We start from the raw sequence: 15705 nt of genomic DNA, 5'->3' as shown, positions 1-15705 counted from the left end.
AATTGCTTATGATATCAAATGGTTTTAATGCCCTGCCAATAATGCTTCTCTACCTCTCTCTGACTCATCCTCTAATCTGAAATCACATTCTTTTATCTCTGGCTTACTTAGACGTGAGAGATTGAGAATAAGAAGGGAGAAGACACCCTTAAGAGCGTTAGGCAGGACAAGTGTGTGTTTGAGTGTGTGTGTGTGTGTGTGTGTGTGTGTGTGTGTGTGTGTGTGTGTGTGTGTGTGTGTGTGTGTGTGTGCGCAGGGCAGTAAGAATCACCTTGATTCAGTCCACCGGCCCTCTTTGAAGTGCTTGGAGCCCAGCACGGCCAGCACAGAGCCAACCGTAAGCCTTCCAGCAAAGATCGAGCCTGACCTCCCCACCAAATCATAACCATATGAACGCAAGAATTTCCACCTTAGGAGAATGCTTTCTCCCCCGTCCATCTCCCAGGGTGAGGCATTAAGTAGTGATAACAGAAAACAGGTTCTGAGAGAAGGGGAGGTGATGGAGGGTGGAGAGGAGGACAGAAGGAAAATAGAGGTTACAAGTGTGCCGTATGGAGGAGATTGGAGAAGGGGATTGTGTCCAAAAAATGTTGTTGCACAGAACCTGACTACCTAAAATGGAAGTTTCTCAGGCGAGGATCAAGAGATATGGTGCCCTTCGCAGTTGACAGAGTGAGAGACAGAAAATGTAGAGGGGGAGTGCAACGAGGGGGAAGAAAAAGACAGAAATGTTGAAATGTGACTCTAACTCAATAAATACCTTTCTAAACCACTGTAGAGAAGCCTAGTGGTACCTTCACTAAGGCCTCAGGACCCACCTGCAACTGGAAATGGTTTCCTGTCTTACACAAACGCTGTTGCACCCTAATCCATGTAATTACATCTCATATTCCACATGTGTAAGTACACATGTACAACATTATAGTCACAAGTTTATTTTTTTTTTAAATAACAGCACAGCCCCCCTGTGGCTCTCCAAAACTACCACCAATGTGCATGCTCGTTAGAGAAAACAATATATTTACCCAATAAGTAGATAACAGGAATGTAAGGAGATTATTTTGCCGCGTTAATGACTTTAAACACACCCTCATGCACAGGCATCTGCCACTGAAACAAAGCCCATGTTAGACAAGCGTGATTTTGTGGCTGTGTGTGTGTGCGCGCCTGATAGTTTGAATAAGCCTTCCTCCAAGTGTGTGTGCAATTAGGGTTAAGAATGTTTGTGTGAGTACAGTGTGTGTGTGTGTGTGTGCGCGTGCGTGTGGTTGCGTGGCGGCGGTGGGGGTTGTTAGCGGTTCCATCTGGGTCTCCTGGAAGCCGTGTGGAGTCAGGAAAACCACATCTCATAAAAGTGGAGGCAGCCCAATGTTCTACAAGGACAGAACATTACTGAGAATGTCGCTCAGGAAAACCCAGGGCTTTGGTCCATATGTTGGCTGGCTGAAAAGGCTGCGTCTCTCTTCTCCTTCTCTTTCCACTCATTCTCTCTCTCTCTCTCTACTTATTTTTCACTTGGTAAGGGATAAGAAAGAGGAAGGCAAAATAGACAGTGTGGAGTGTGGGAGACAGAGCTGAGACAGAGAGAGAGCGGAGCCAGTACTGATAGCAATTCCATCTGTCTGTATCGAACAGAGGAGTGGGCAGTGACAGGCTGCGGGATAGGGTGGAGGTGGGAGGGCATCTGGTGCACATTGGCTGTGGGTCTGTCTGGAAACAACCACGGGAGAGGAGAGAGGGATGAGTAGAGGGAGGGAGGGAGGGAGAAAAGGATGAAGGGTCGAGGAGTGGAGAAGGTGAAAGTCCTGACAAAGTGAAGGGCAAGGAATTCTGGCAACAAATAAATGTCTCTGTGTTGTTCACATAATGCCTTGGATTTAACTTCAGTCAGGGGGACAGGGGTGAAATAACAGAGACATAATGCAGTGAAGACGGGAGAATAAATATCACGCACGTAACTTTCTGTCATTTTTTCATGTTTTTTTCAGATTACTCTAGTTGAGATAATTCTCTGGCCTCTCGGACTCACACAACCCTTTTAAAGCCTTTAGATAATGTGGAAAATAATTAGTCTTAAGCCTTAAAGCAAGGCTGTTTTACTTTGTACATATTGTACTTTGTAAATTATATTTCAAGATCATTTTCTGTCAACAGCCAAATGCTAACGCTAATGCAACGGTTCTGTTCCTTTTTGTTTAGTACTGTTTTCAGGTAGACAAGTAGGCAAGATATTGAAGCCCAAATTGCTCCTGAAGGCCATTAGTGTGTGTAAATAAGCATTAGTTTATATCCTGATGGACAGCTGGTACCTTGTATCATCAGGGTCTGCATGCGTGTGTGGATGTTAACATGTAGTGTAAAGTGATTTGAGTGGTCGGAAGACTAGAAAGGCTAAATATAAATGCAAGTCCATTTACCATATGTACAGATTCAATATTATTTAAGTATATTTTAATGTCGATGTGTATGCAGTCAGATTTTGATAACGGTTTTACACATATATCAACTTGGTTAACTTGAATAAGTTGTGGAGAGCTGTGATCAATTGATCAAGCTAAAGAAGCGGCAGATCCCACTTTGTTAACAAACGTTATCCAGCAGCAAAACCATTTATTTTTACAAAGTAAAGTTGGCTGTGTGAGTTTTCAGAATATTTCACAGAACACAAGCCAGCTACTGCCACGGTAACGGATATTGCAAAGGTCATTAAATAACTTTTAAACTCTTGAAAATGTGATGACAGGAGGGAGTTATTCTCTTCTGACAGCAAGAACGTGTTTATTAGGAACTTAGATACAGCTAGACACATTATATTATTGTGCAGATGCGTGGTCGGGTAAACAAACCTGCGTGCATACATTTGTTTATGTTTAATACTTCAGCAACTGGCTGTATGGATTTGCTGGTGTACAAGTGTGTTAACGCTATGAGAGAGCAGTTTGTGGACTGAAGGTCAGGCTTCAAACGGTTTATAGGACAAGAGAGAGAGAGAAAGACAATCATTCATTTTAATGGTTATTGATGCCATGTATAATTCCTCTACTTTACAAATCAAAATTCCAAACCGCTTGATAAGCCATTGCATGTTTAATAATATTGATTAATTTCTTCAGGAGCCTATTACAAAGATAAATTGCACAGTGTACGCATATTTAGTCACACCTCTACAATGTGTTTGCGAATGGCATGCAGTGAATGGCAGTGAGGACGGAAGAGGGCAAAGTGTATCTTAGATGTTGACATGAATTAATTCCTTCTGTAAATCAAAAGTTAAACGCGATGGTGACATATTTGTAGTGTTACTTTACTGTGGAGAGTTTATTCTGCAGGTAATCTAAACTATGATGATAGTTTTCCAAAATGCGATGGTACGCAGGGTGGTGATGAGACAGCACTGACGCTTCAGATATGAATGAACAAAACACGAGTGGTTGGCTAGAGTTGTACATCAATGTATACGTGAAGTACATGAGTGTTTTGCTCAGTCGCGCTGTGTGTGATTAGAAGGAGCAGGTGAGTGTTGTGTGGCGATGTCCTCATCGGGAGAAAACAGTTTTTGGTGATCTAGTCCTGCTCAGCAATGTCCAGATGGAGGAAGCACATAACGTGGCAACCGTAGACGGAAACACCAAAATCACTGTGAACACTAACGACAAAGTTGGTTTATCCGCAGCTGTGTGATTTACACTTGAAGAATATAAATGAAGATAAGAAGAAGTAGGCTGACCATCAGTGGGTGCCACAAACACATTCACTTCACTAAGCGAAAGCACTAACAGTAGAACTGCGTCATGAAGGGGGTGTAACACGTGATTTTGAACATTGAGGCCTTCTCTTTTCTAATATGACTACTCCGTAGGCCTGCCAGCTATTTAAATCATGTGTTGGTCTGAAGGCAGAATACTGATGCCAAGCTGCATCTGTGTTTTCTGGGGGGGTTTTCTGTTTGATTGGTCGAATTTAAGTGTGTGTTTTCCTTTTTCCTGCGCTGCATACATTCAGGTGGTCAGGCATCAGAGGAGCTGCAGGTAAACTCTGTCAGCTCAGTGTCCTGAGTTCTCTGGCGCATCACTGACACCCATACACACTGACACCCAGCAAAGGCAATGCACCAAACACACACACATTTCTTTCTCAATCTAAACTTATTGTGACACATTGTGACATAGTAGCAGAGAAAATGTATAGACAAAGAGAAAAAGTGAAATGTGTTGTAAGTGAGGCTTCTTTTGAATATAATTTAGAAATAGCTGCTGTATTTGATGTATAATTATAGTGATTTATATCATATCTCATTACAATATAAATTAAAATACCAAAACACTTTTATTCAAATTCTAAATCGGTACAAGTGAGAGTTTTTTAACCGCTAGGATCATGGTAAAGTAATTTATCATCAAATGATGTCAAAATCAAAAAGACAACGTATTATATGTCGTCTGAAATAGTGTTCTACTCATTTTAACTATCTTTTAATGTGGCATGGTGGTGGGGGGCAAACCCCTGACACAAAGCGTTGCCCGGAGGCTCGAGGAAGATGATTGAATTTCATAGCTACTTACAGGCTAATAGGGCCGTACAATGACTACTTACTGTCCTTAAGTGACTGGCTGTTTCTCGCCGGCACGCGGCCCCTTTGAAGCCCTTCTGAGGAGATCTAGAGGATTTAGCCAGTAGCGTGACATGAGGCTGAGCAGTTGAGCAACGGCGCTCCCACCAGCTGACTATTAGAGCCAGCTGATATAAACTCAGAGGCTACGACTATGAGAACCACAGTGCTCCGATGGTTGCACTGTGCCGATTTAGAGCGTTTAGTTATGTTTGGTCTAGTTTAGTTTAGTAACAGGGAAAATATTGAAATTAATTATTTTTTTTAGAGCGGAAACTGTTAGTCAATTAATTAGTTAGACAAAAGTGATTAACCAGCAAGAATTTAGATCATTAATTAGAATTTTAGTATTAAATATTCTAAGCAGATTTGCTGCTGGTCTGTGTTTCATATTATTTCAAATTTAATATTTAGGGGTTTTAGATTCACTACACATTTGAGGATCATCTTGGGTTCAGACATTTGATAGACCAAACCATTAGTCAATTAAGCAAAAAGATTCTGAACGGTTAAATTGATAATTAAAAATAAGCAAATGTATAATTTGAATGTAAAAATGGAGCAAACTAGTTAATATTACTGAAAAATATAAATTGATGACTGGGAATGTTATATTAAATTTCTTTAATTTACCAGATTTTCGGATATTTATATTTTTTAAATGTATTATTACTCACTCATTGTTGTATTAACTGGAAATTGGAATCTCAAATGGCAAACCATATTTTCTATACAAATGTAGTTCCATATAACTGCTCGGCCGCTATTGTTTATTTTGTGTGTGTGTGTGTGTGTGTGTGTGTGTGTGTGTGTGTGTGTGTGTGTGTGTGTGTGTGTGTGTGTGTGTGTCTGTGTGTGTTCTTAAAGACTTTAAGAAAAAGGGACTGGGTCTGCGAGCGCTTTACTCACAGAAGCTGTTTCCACATACAAACCACCCTCTCCTCACCATGCTGTTCCACTTACTCTCTTGGAACACTAAACCATATACGCATACAGATAAGCACATGTGCACACAACAGACACACACACACACACACACACACACACACACACACACACACACACACACACGCACACACACACTAACCACATGCACATGTTCACTTGCTCTTAACTAATTCATTCAGGAACACTTTGGTTTGGGTTTCAACACCAAAACCTCCGTACCTTTGATTGAGAAATGTGTCTGACTGCAATTATATGGGAGGCAGTGTTGGAGGGAAGGATAGATGGAGAGAGGAAATGCACTACAGTGGTTTTATAGTTTGCTGGCATGGCATTTTTCTCCTCTTTATTTTATTTTTTTTATTCCTTTCCCTTTTCCAGCGGAGGGGCATAGTGTTTACAGGGCAGGGCAGACTGAAGTAGAAGTAAAAGGTGAGGAAAATGGATGGGCAATGGGACTGAAGTGGCTTAGATTGTCACTATTGTGCTTGTGATCAATACCTCTCAAAATAACAACAGTGCCGGAGAAATTTGTAGATGCACTTGGTGAGAAGTAATGGTAGTGATCACTGCGTACATTATTCCCACTTTCAAAAAACATCGCAAATTGGCAACAAATAAAAGTATGGGCAGCGATGCATTTGTGCATGAGTATAGAGGCAGTACCACTAATATTTGGTCTTGACATTTAAACTCAACCTATACGATGCTTCATAGCATGCGTGTTGGTCACTGACCTGCAGTATGTAGCCCCTGACGTAGTCTCGGAGGGTCCAGCCCAGGCCGTGCAGGATGTGCAGCACCTCTTCCTGCTTCAGCACGGAGAAGAGGCGGTCGAGAAGGATCTTGAGCCTGACGGGTACGGCCTGGGTGCCGTACAGCATCAGGCTGCTGATGTCGAACACCACATTGGACTGAACGATCTCCACCTGGGTCGGGTGGTACAGGTGCTGGGTGCTGAGCTTGTCCAGAGCTGCGTGAATCACCGGGTGACAAGATGAGAAACAAAAAACGGAAAAAAGGAAACACACACTCACACAGGCAGATGGGCACGGTCAATGACTATCAAGTTTCCTTCTCATCTCAAATCTTCTTTCGGGGGCTACTGCGCGGTCAGCACTAGCTGATAAGAACATATCAATCAGATAAAAGCAATGACACTAATGTAATTATCTGCCATTCTTTTTATCTAATCTAATCTCTGTCTCTTTTACATTCATGCTGCTCTTACATCTCCCTTTTTATTCACTGTTTTAAATCTTATTCCTCTGTTTGTGGCTGGACTTGCATTTCTTGTTGCATCACTTATTTTATCCTATTTATTTATTTATTTCTAATCAGGTGTGCGCTCAAATGGTTTACACACTATGAATTCAAGGATGTAGGTTTGGTTGTTTCAGAAGTGGTGGGTGGGGGCACAATGAAGTCAGAGGTTCAAAAAAAGTCATTCGTAAAGCTTAATTGTGAGTGCATGACAGGTTTTGTTACTGCCCCCTGTATCGCAACCTCAGTCACCTCTTTCTCCTCTCCGGCTGCCTGCGCGACACCTGGTCAACTCTCTCTTTCTTCCTCTCTGTCTCAATCCCTCTCTCTCCCCTTCCCTCATACCCCCCCCCCCTTTCCCTGTCTGTCTGGGTGACACCTGGTTGGGTCTCTCTCTGATCCTGGGACGGCTTTTTCCTGCTGACGAGTGCTTTGCCTGACAACACAGCGCAGCCAGACACGAACATAATAAAAAATGAAGAACTACTTGTCAGAGTCCCTGCCAATGCCGACATGAAATGAAAAGTGGGGGAGAGGAGAGATGGGCGCCTGACAGTTCAGAGGGAGAGATTAAAAAATAGTCAATGGGGTCTTGTGCGATCCGCTGAAGGGCCCATGGCTCACTCTCGTGCAGACGCAGGCCAAACAGGTGTTTTCTTTTTCACCCTCCTCCTTCTCTTTGTACTTTCTTGCCTCCTCTCCCTTTTACTTACACCCGCGTGAAAAACTCATGAGGTGTGGTCTCTCGCTTCTCTGTCTGTCTAGTGGTTGTTTTGTTTTATTTTTTTTAGTTGTTGTTTTTTTCAAAAAGGTGCAAAAACAAGACAATGAAAGCAAAGTTTCTTCTACTACGGAAAATGAGTAAAAACATTTTGATTTTAGTACATTCACAAACACAGACAGAGAGAAGCTACTATCTGCAGTAAATACAAAATTACACAAAACATTTGAGATGCATGTGTTGTAATTAAAGTAAAAAGGTTATTTTTAATGAAACCATATTCAGATAAACCTGCCATCCAAACAAAGAATTTACTCACCGTGAGCTACCCAGCCATGTTTGCACTGGTCACATGTTCGTAGGTGAATCTTCCCTGGCTGGAAACACTCACATGTGCAGTTCACCAGTGTGCAGCGAATGGCCTGCAGAGACAGAAACAGACAAATCCACATCAATCACAGCTCAAGTACAGAGGAGAGATGATAAAGCAAGGACTGAGAATGAGCATCGCTAACGGTCATAAATACAGAAAAAAAAGGACAGGGACAAATGATCACACTTCCTTAAAAATGTGACAATTGTGATAAAGGAAACATATAAGCAGTTGCAGCCATCAAACCACCCAACAAATTTCCCAGCTACTATTTCATTCCAATGCGTGAATGTGCTGCTCCGTACTGTAATTTCCCAGAGCAAACTGACAAAGGACTTCCCCTCCTAAAAACGCAGAAATGTAACTTGTTTTGACTGAGGCTCCATTACTCAACACTGGAGCTGCACTTAGTCTGACCCCGGGAAGCTTTTAGTAGTGAGAGGTTAAGTGTCCAGACTTGACGAGGGCAACTCAGTACAGCACAATGCATCGAAGCCTTCATCAAGGGCTGTTAAAAACTCTAACAGAAATCCAGGTGCTTTTCGCAGCGAGATGATGTTTCACATTCTTCAAACAATAAAGAGATTGTACAGCAGGGAGAAAATGTACGATGTATACAGAAATCCACACAAATGAATATAGCTCTATCATCACAAGTGCAGCAGCTGCAAGCCGTAAATTTTACACTGACATGGAGAAACAAGAAGACAGAATAAAAGGAGTCAAAAGAGAAAAAAGAATTAGAAACATGAATCTTAATAAGCACTGGCAGCCCTTTGTTTATCAGACATTTTTTTACATTATCAAGATGAATTGATGGATAAAGATAGTCACACTCCTGCCAACCTAAACTGCCTCAAAGGGAATCTGCAGATGCAGGAGGATCTGTGCAGCAAACCTTGCTTATGGAGAAAAATATATTGGACCCGTTTCACTCGTAAAACACTCGTCTCTCGTTTTAAAATCAAATACTGTATTTCCTTGTTAAACATGTACTGTAAGTGTGTTGGCTGCTAATGTTAGAGTTAAATAGTTAATAGTTTGGTATAATAAACAGCAATTCCACGCGATAAGGATAATGTATTTTACATTTGGCACATATGGTGTTGACTCTTAAGGGTGTTAGTTATTTAGGCTGTAAAGGAAAAAAAAATCTGTAATCACTAAAATTACAGAGCAAAAATTTTAGGAATGCTTGAGACATGAAGTTAGGGTGTACAAGGTGACTGCTATGAGTGGTTGCCTATTTATTTTGACAGGAAAATCCTAATAATCCAGTACTGAGGAAACATTTTTATGGAAGGCACTTTCTGTAGAGATCCATGTCAATGTGCTTGTCCTCATACCAAAGCTACCTATCAGAGCATGACACTTTATGAATTTACAATCCGCACTAAATATGCTATCACATATTGTCTCGCTGTTATTCTTATGAGGCAACGGTGTGACAATAATGTGACACAGACGTGCACACAGAGGGTCGTAGGTTGGAGTCCATGTCTGCGCCAGCAACCTATATTTCACAATGTCTGAAACAGTCGATCAGCACTTCCAGATAGAAAAGGATCCGAAGCACAGATCAGCCTTTACGTCACACAGCTGAGGTCAATGCACGATTACAGGTGACAGAATATTTGTGCTCTTTCCTTATGCGCACCAGTATTGACCTGAGAGCTCATTCTGGTGTTTAGCAGCAGGAAATGGCATTACCTTCTTTGGATTAGACCAATATCCTGTAATTCAGGATATAAAATTTAGCTCACTCATAATCTACTAAGGGACCAGAAACTCAGAATCAGAATCCCCCCCCCCCCTTGCTAGCCCTAAGGTGTCGTAAACCAGATTAGTAACTGGAGGTGTCAAAGTGAACATGGGCTAATCCGAGATTAAACACAAAATTACCCCACTTCTAACCAAGTCACCTCACTGTTTGACACCGGATGAGACAGGAGGCTGATATTATTTGACTTTACACCATTTTTAAGCTCTCCAGGTGCACGCATGGCAATCCTCAGCGTGTGTGAGGATTACACGCCATGTGTCAGGTTGAGTGTACATACATTATGGCCTGAGCTGACGTTCTTATCCAGAGCAACGTGCAATAAGTGAGTTCAGCGTTCAACTCAAGGACACTTATGTAGCAGACATCCATTGACCAGGGATGGGTCTAACCTGTGACCTTTCAGATACAGGCTGCACTGCTACAGAAAGCTGTTTTATTACACTGTTCTTCACATTCAAACTCTATGAATTCAAATTTCACAGAGCAGAAACAGAAAGTTGCTGCCTCAATCATCACTTTTGTCCACTTCTTTGTCCCCAAAACTTGAATTTTGTGTGCGATTCCATACCAGAAATTTTGCCACATACGAATTTCCCCTTTATATAACTCTTCTTGTATAAAGATTTTTGCAAACTTTAATATGGAGTACCCAAATTTAGCACGGTGATGTCACACAACACAACCCTATTCTAATTACCTCTCTGTGCGGCAGCAGATGGAAATAAACAATTGGAAATATCAAATGCACCTCTGCTGTTTATGAGCTCGGGTCTGACAGCTGACAAGATAGTTAAGGGGCGTCTAATACGGCAATTAGAGCGTGCCACTGTCTGCGGGGCTGCTGCTGTGACAAGGCGCCCTCTAATCACTGACTTATTACGCTGGCTAGCAGCACCTCTCATATCTGGCCCATTAAGCAGACAGCAGCATTAAGGAGCATTAAAGCAGCAAGCCCCCTCAACTGAAGAGGCACTGACGGGAGAAAAGGGAAGGGAGAGGACGTACTGTGCCTGTTATTTTCTTGGGATTCATTTGCGCACTGTTCCATGTTCAGTTAGGAACTTGTAAGAGAAGCGCAACACGGGAAATGTTTGTGATATGACGGCATCAGAATTGATCATACGCAATAAGATGAAAGATTACAGACTGATTACAGACGTTTTTTAAGAGAGGCAGTAGACGGATGTGTCAAAGATGGCCATCAAAAGCAACATCATCAAGGATGTGAGTTTGCCTGCCTGTGTGGCTTGTCAGAGGAAACAAGTAAGACAGAATCATCATCAAGACTTCTTCTCATGATTTCCTCGTATTCAAAACTACTCTGCTTCTGTTGCCAGCTTGGATCTGGGCTGCATTTGGCTGTGGTTTAACCTGTGTCTGGCCTGAGCCGGGTCAGGGACATGCTTGGGCCCGGATCCCACCGCTACACTCGCACATATTTGTCACAGCAGGCAGGGGAGGAGGCTATGTTATCTGAGGCCCGGCCAGATACACAGCATTAGTCACTGTGCTAGCGTCTCGCCAGGGTTTCCTCTTTGGCTCCCAACGAAAGAGGAAAACGGTGAGGAATAGGACAGAGGGGTGTGTGTGAGCGAGTGTGTGTGACTTTGTAAATCACTAGAAAAATGAGCAGCTAGACAGTGAAAGTTGTCAGCGAGTGAAGAAAATCCCACAATGCTGTAGCAATTAGAGCTAGACAACAGTCAACACTCTCACACAGCTGCCGCATTACCGCTATGGTCAACAGCTTAACCTAGCTGCGTTCAGAAAGCATAATTTTCTACCCTTATCTGGCTCAAGTGTGTGTGTCTCACTGCTGGACTTTGTTTAGCTGGAGGCTTGATGTTTCATGGATGTTTTGCTTGGCTCGCAGTCGCTGTCCCAGCCCAATTGTATAAACACTGACAGTCAGCAATGGCCAGCATCAGTCTGGGGAGGACTCTCAATTAAAAAACTGTTAGTGGGACAGATGGACTGAAGAACTGCAGGAAAGAGGAGCTGCAGAACAAGATGGGTTCAGCCTGGACTCCTGTAGTCGGGTCCAATATGGATTGTAAACAGACTGGGAAAGACATGGCAACATGGCCCAGAATCACATGCAAATGAGTTCCAAGCAGCATATGTAGAGGTCGACAAAGACAGAGACTATGAAGCCATAGAACTGATTGTGCTCCTTAAATACTGTCCTGTACAACTGTTTTACTACCCTGTCATATTTTAAAGTTGACGTTGTAACATTATGCCACTGAAAACACCACTAAAACACCACTAGTCCCTTTCCGCCTCTCTGTATCCTCCCTTGACAGCATACAGTGGAAAAGCCAACCCAGACAGCTGCTAGATGCTGGTCGGGTATTGTTCCTCCTACTTTAATTGAAACCGTTACCATGTTCAACACACAGCCACAGACCACATCTCTTGTTTGGTGAGTTAAGCAAAGCCGAGATTTAAATGAAAACCCTGTGTGTACATGCACATATGTGTGCAGCAGCAGCTTCAGATTTAAATTTGTTTCTGCTTAGGGTCACTGTAAAACACTGGGAGCATCTTGTCCTCTCTTCCACCCACAAGATATTATCTCATCCATGAGTTAGCTGCTGAAATGCCGTCAATTTCCTGCCAGAAATGTGCAGCCAACGTGTGTAGGAAAAGAGGCACAGCAGCTTTGCGTGTCATAAAACAAGGCCCTGGCTCCGTCAGATAGATCAGGACTTCACGATGTCCATATTGGAAACAGGTGACAAATAAAACACGCTGAATAAAGAAAGTCTTTGTAGTCGGACACAGCACGCCACAAAATACAGGGGAGCAAATACCTCATGCCATGGCTAATTTTTGCTTGTTTGATTTCATACTTTGGATTTGACTTGAAACAGAGCTTTCTTGCCTCACAAAGTGCTGCAAAATAAACAATGATTAATCACGTGCGCACTGACTTCAGTGTAAAACTGTTGTACTGAACTGTAGTAGACAGACTAGACCAGCTTCTTCCCTCTGAAATCCCCACAGTGTAAGGCCCGTCCTCCATGTCAGTTCTGGTTTTTCAGCCCAGCGGCTGGCAGTCACAGAGCCAGAGGTCCCTGTCCTTTGTGCAGCTGTGCGTCTGGGCTTTGACACGGGGCAGAGCGACCAGAGCTATGCTAATGGGAACCAAATGGGGCATGAGTCCCCGGTGGATTACAGAAGGAGAAGAGAAGCATGTGTTTTCATGTATTCATGTGGAGACCTGGGACCCCTCTCTTTTCTTCCTTTCTTTCTCCTGTCTTTAAGCCAAACAAATGGAAGCAGCCATGTCTGTTGTTTGCACGCACCCTTAATTAATGGTCTTTGTGACTTAACAGATTTTGAGGTTCCTTGTCAATTAGTGAATGTCCTTTAAATTGAATTCAATTTATATAAAGAGTTATTACAATGTTTAGATTTAGCGCCATTTGAAGGCATGTTAGTAACTTACTGTGAATTACTGAAAAGGGCCAAATTTGAAAATGAAGTTTGGAAATGAAGTGAGAATGGTAAAATAAACATTTAACAAAGACTGGGGAATGATAAAATTAATCTGTGAACATATTGTGTCTAAGAAAAACAAGTTTCAGATGTTTGGCAGTGCCTCTCAGATTGTGTTGCAATTGACCATGCAATTACTGCAACAAAGTTTTGTCTTGATGTAGCCATGTTAGGTCCTGCTGATCCAAAGAATAAAGGGGTCATAACTTCAAGCCGGCTAGATAGAATAGAATATAACAAGTCTGGTTTAAATGTAATAGATTACAAGATTATTGTTGAGGGATAAAGTCACAGTTTGGCAGGACTGTGTTTTACAGTTACAAGCCTTTTTGTGATGCCATCTGACACATCAAACCCTTTCTTCTACCTTTTTGTGAACACATGCAATATGTGGGATTGCTGCCTGCTAGTAATGAAATTGCAATACAGCCGTCATTGATAAGAATCACTAATCAGGAACATAAAGCTGAAGTTCATAACTGGACAATCTAAACAGCTGAACTGTGAGTGTTGATGATATCTTTCATTCCAGATGACGTCCAGTTTCATCTTTGACCGGAGGTCCAGTTCTGTCTTTTTACGTTTGACAGCCGTCAGATGTGACTCACGCTCTGCACTCCTTTCACATACACAGGCTCAACACCCATCGTATTACTCCACAATCCAACCAGCAACATTCCTGCTTCCAACATTCCTGCCTTTTTCTGTGTGGATTGACACAGTCACAGAACCACCCCGAAACATTTCAAATCAGATCAATGACGAAACTCTCAGTCTGACTCACTCGCATGATAAATAGCCGTGCGTGTACTTCAGGACAGTCATGCTTGTTTATGAAGTGGACGGGAAAAAGGACCCAGCTGGCTTTGATATTGTGAAACCAAGAAGGAGAAGGGGAATAATATCCCAATACTGGACAGAAACACAACCCTGTGATCTCGCTATCATATGCCATGCTCTCAGTCAGTGCAGCCTGTATAGATGGAGAGCTGTACCACACCGTTAACACTGGACTACACTGTCAGTTCAAATACCCAAGCATCAAGGGAGCAGCAGTTTCTCCCATCTTTTGTGTAGACAGCAGGTCCAGGCAGAGGCCCCCAGTCCAGGCCCCTGGCCCCTCTCAGCTCTCCTCAAAGCATTTCCCCAGCCAGAGATCAAACCATCTGCCCAGTGACAGACCTCTGGGTCCACAGACACAAGGCCAGGTTCAAAGAAGGGTGCTAGGGGAGGCAGGGAGGGGATGGAGGGAGATAAAGAGCGAGAAAGAAGGGAAAGTTGACGAAAAGGAAGAGAAGTGAGATAGCAAGGGGAACAGTGGGGGGGAAGAGTCAGGCAAGTTGCTTTATCAGAAAGGTGGGGTAGAGGTGTTGCGGCAAAGGTGGAGGAGGCAGAGGAAAGCTGATGAGGGGAGGTATAGAAGGTAAAAAAACATATATATATATATATATATATATCAACATTTTATATGATAAATTGATCTATGTTGGTGTTACAGTTCAACTGAATATCTAAATGAATTGTACTGCGTGACCAATATCATCGACTGGTTTTATCATTTCATATCAATGTCAACATATTTGTCGACCAGGAGGTAACAGATTGCAGAAATTCCTAAGATATGTTTGTGATTTATAGTTTGTTTACCAGAGAGGGTTAAAGTTTATTTTTCAACTATGGATGGCCTGCTCAGTACATATGTCATAATTCTTCAAGCTTTTTTGTTTTTTCTTCGTCTACCCAAACAAATGCTTTAAATCTACTTGGAGAAAAGAGACTCCTCATGTTGGGGAGGCTGCAACCAGCAATTATGTGTTATTTTTGCTTCATAAATTAATTCAACGATTAATCAATAATCCAAATGTCACCTAATTATGTGTTGAACTAATTGCTTTAGCAAGGATGTAAAATAAAAAGCCAGAGTTTCGCTCTGCAAGTTGTTTGGCTTTGCTTTCTTCAAAGACACGCTTCCTTATCACTGGTCATTGTATGGACAGGAAAGGAAAGAAAATTAAAGAGGCTGTTGTCGTCAATACATCCTAGATCTGCTCTGACTTTCAGCCTATCAGAAGGAGCCAGATAAGGACAACTCCCTGTCGGACTTGACACCTGCACTCACTGGCCCTTTGATTGCCCCCGCCGAATGCAAATATCACAGTGAGGACCAGCATGCGTGCTTTCTGCCTGGAGACTTTAGGGAGTGACATGACCACACAGTACGACCGGACACGTGTTTGAGGTAGGAGAGAGGAAGTAAAAGGGAAGGGGACAGAATAGAAATGGAAGGAGTGATGGAGGGGGTCGGGTTGGTGGAAATGGAGAGAGGGGAGAGAAGATGACCAACATCGTCTGCTCTTTACTTCACTCCCCATCTACACCCTAACACAAACAGAAAGTATTAGTCAGAGCCCAGACATATTGCCGACCCCTCTCTGCAAGGGGACATCTCCATGGCGATCATTGGTTGGCGTGGGCGACGGTACACACACACACACACACACACACAC

General features: G+C 42.6%; 1 protein-coding gene across 2 annotated transcripts in view; it reads right to left on the bottom strand.

Annotated features, from left to right (window-relative positions):
• bnc2 (basonuclin zinc finger protein 2) overlaps positions 1-15705 on the bottom strand; it is a 95052-nt gene that overhangs the window by 38322 nt on the left and 41025 nt on the right. For both annotated transcript variants that reach the window (XM_068726991.1, XM_068726992.1), the window contains exons 3-4: positions 7858-7960; positions 6292-6527 (exon numbers count right to left, since the gene is read on the bottom strand). In XM_068726991.1, the coding sequence (XP_068583092.1) occupies positions 6292-6527; positions 7858-7960 (339 nt within the window). The remainder of the gene's footprint in view (positions 1-6291; positions 6528-7857; positions 7961-15705) is intronic.

This window comes from Cebidichthys violaceus, unplaced genomic scaffold, assembly GCF_023349555.1.
Source record: "Cebidichthys violaceus isolate CVI_PGR_0920_01 unplaced genomic scaffold, fCebVio1.0.p SCAF_4, whole genome shotgun sequence".
Classification (NCBI taxonomy): domain Eukaryota; kingdom Metazoa; phylum Chordata; class Actinopteri; order Perciformes; family Stichaeidae; genus Cebidichthys; species Cebidichthys violaceus.
The sequence above is the reverse complement of the archived record's forward strand: the minus strand, read 5'-3'. Positions and strand labels throughout refer to the sequence as shown.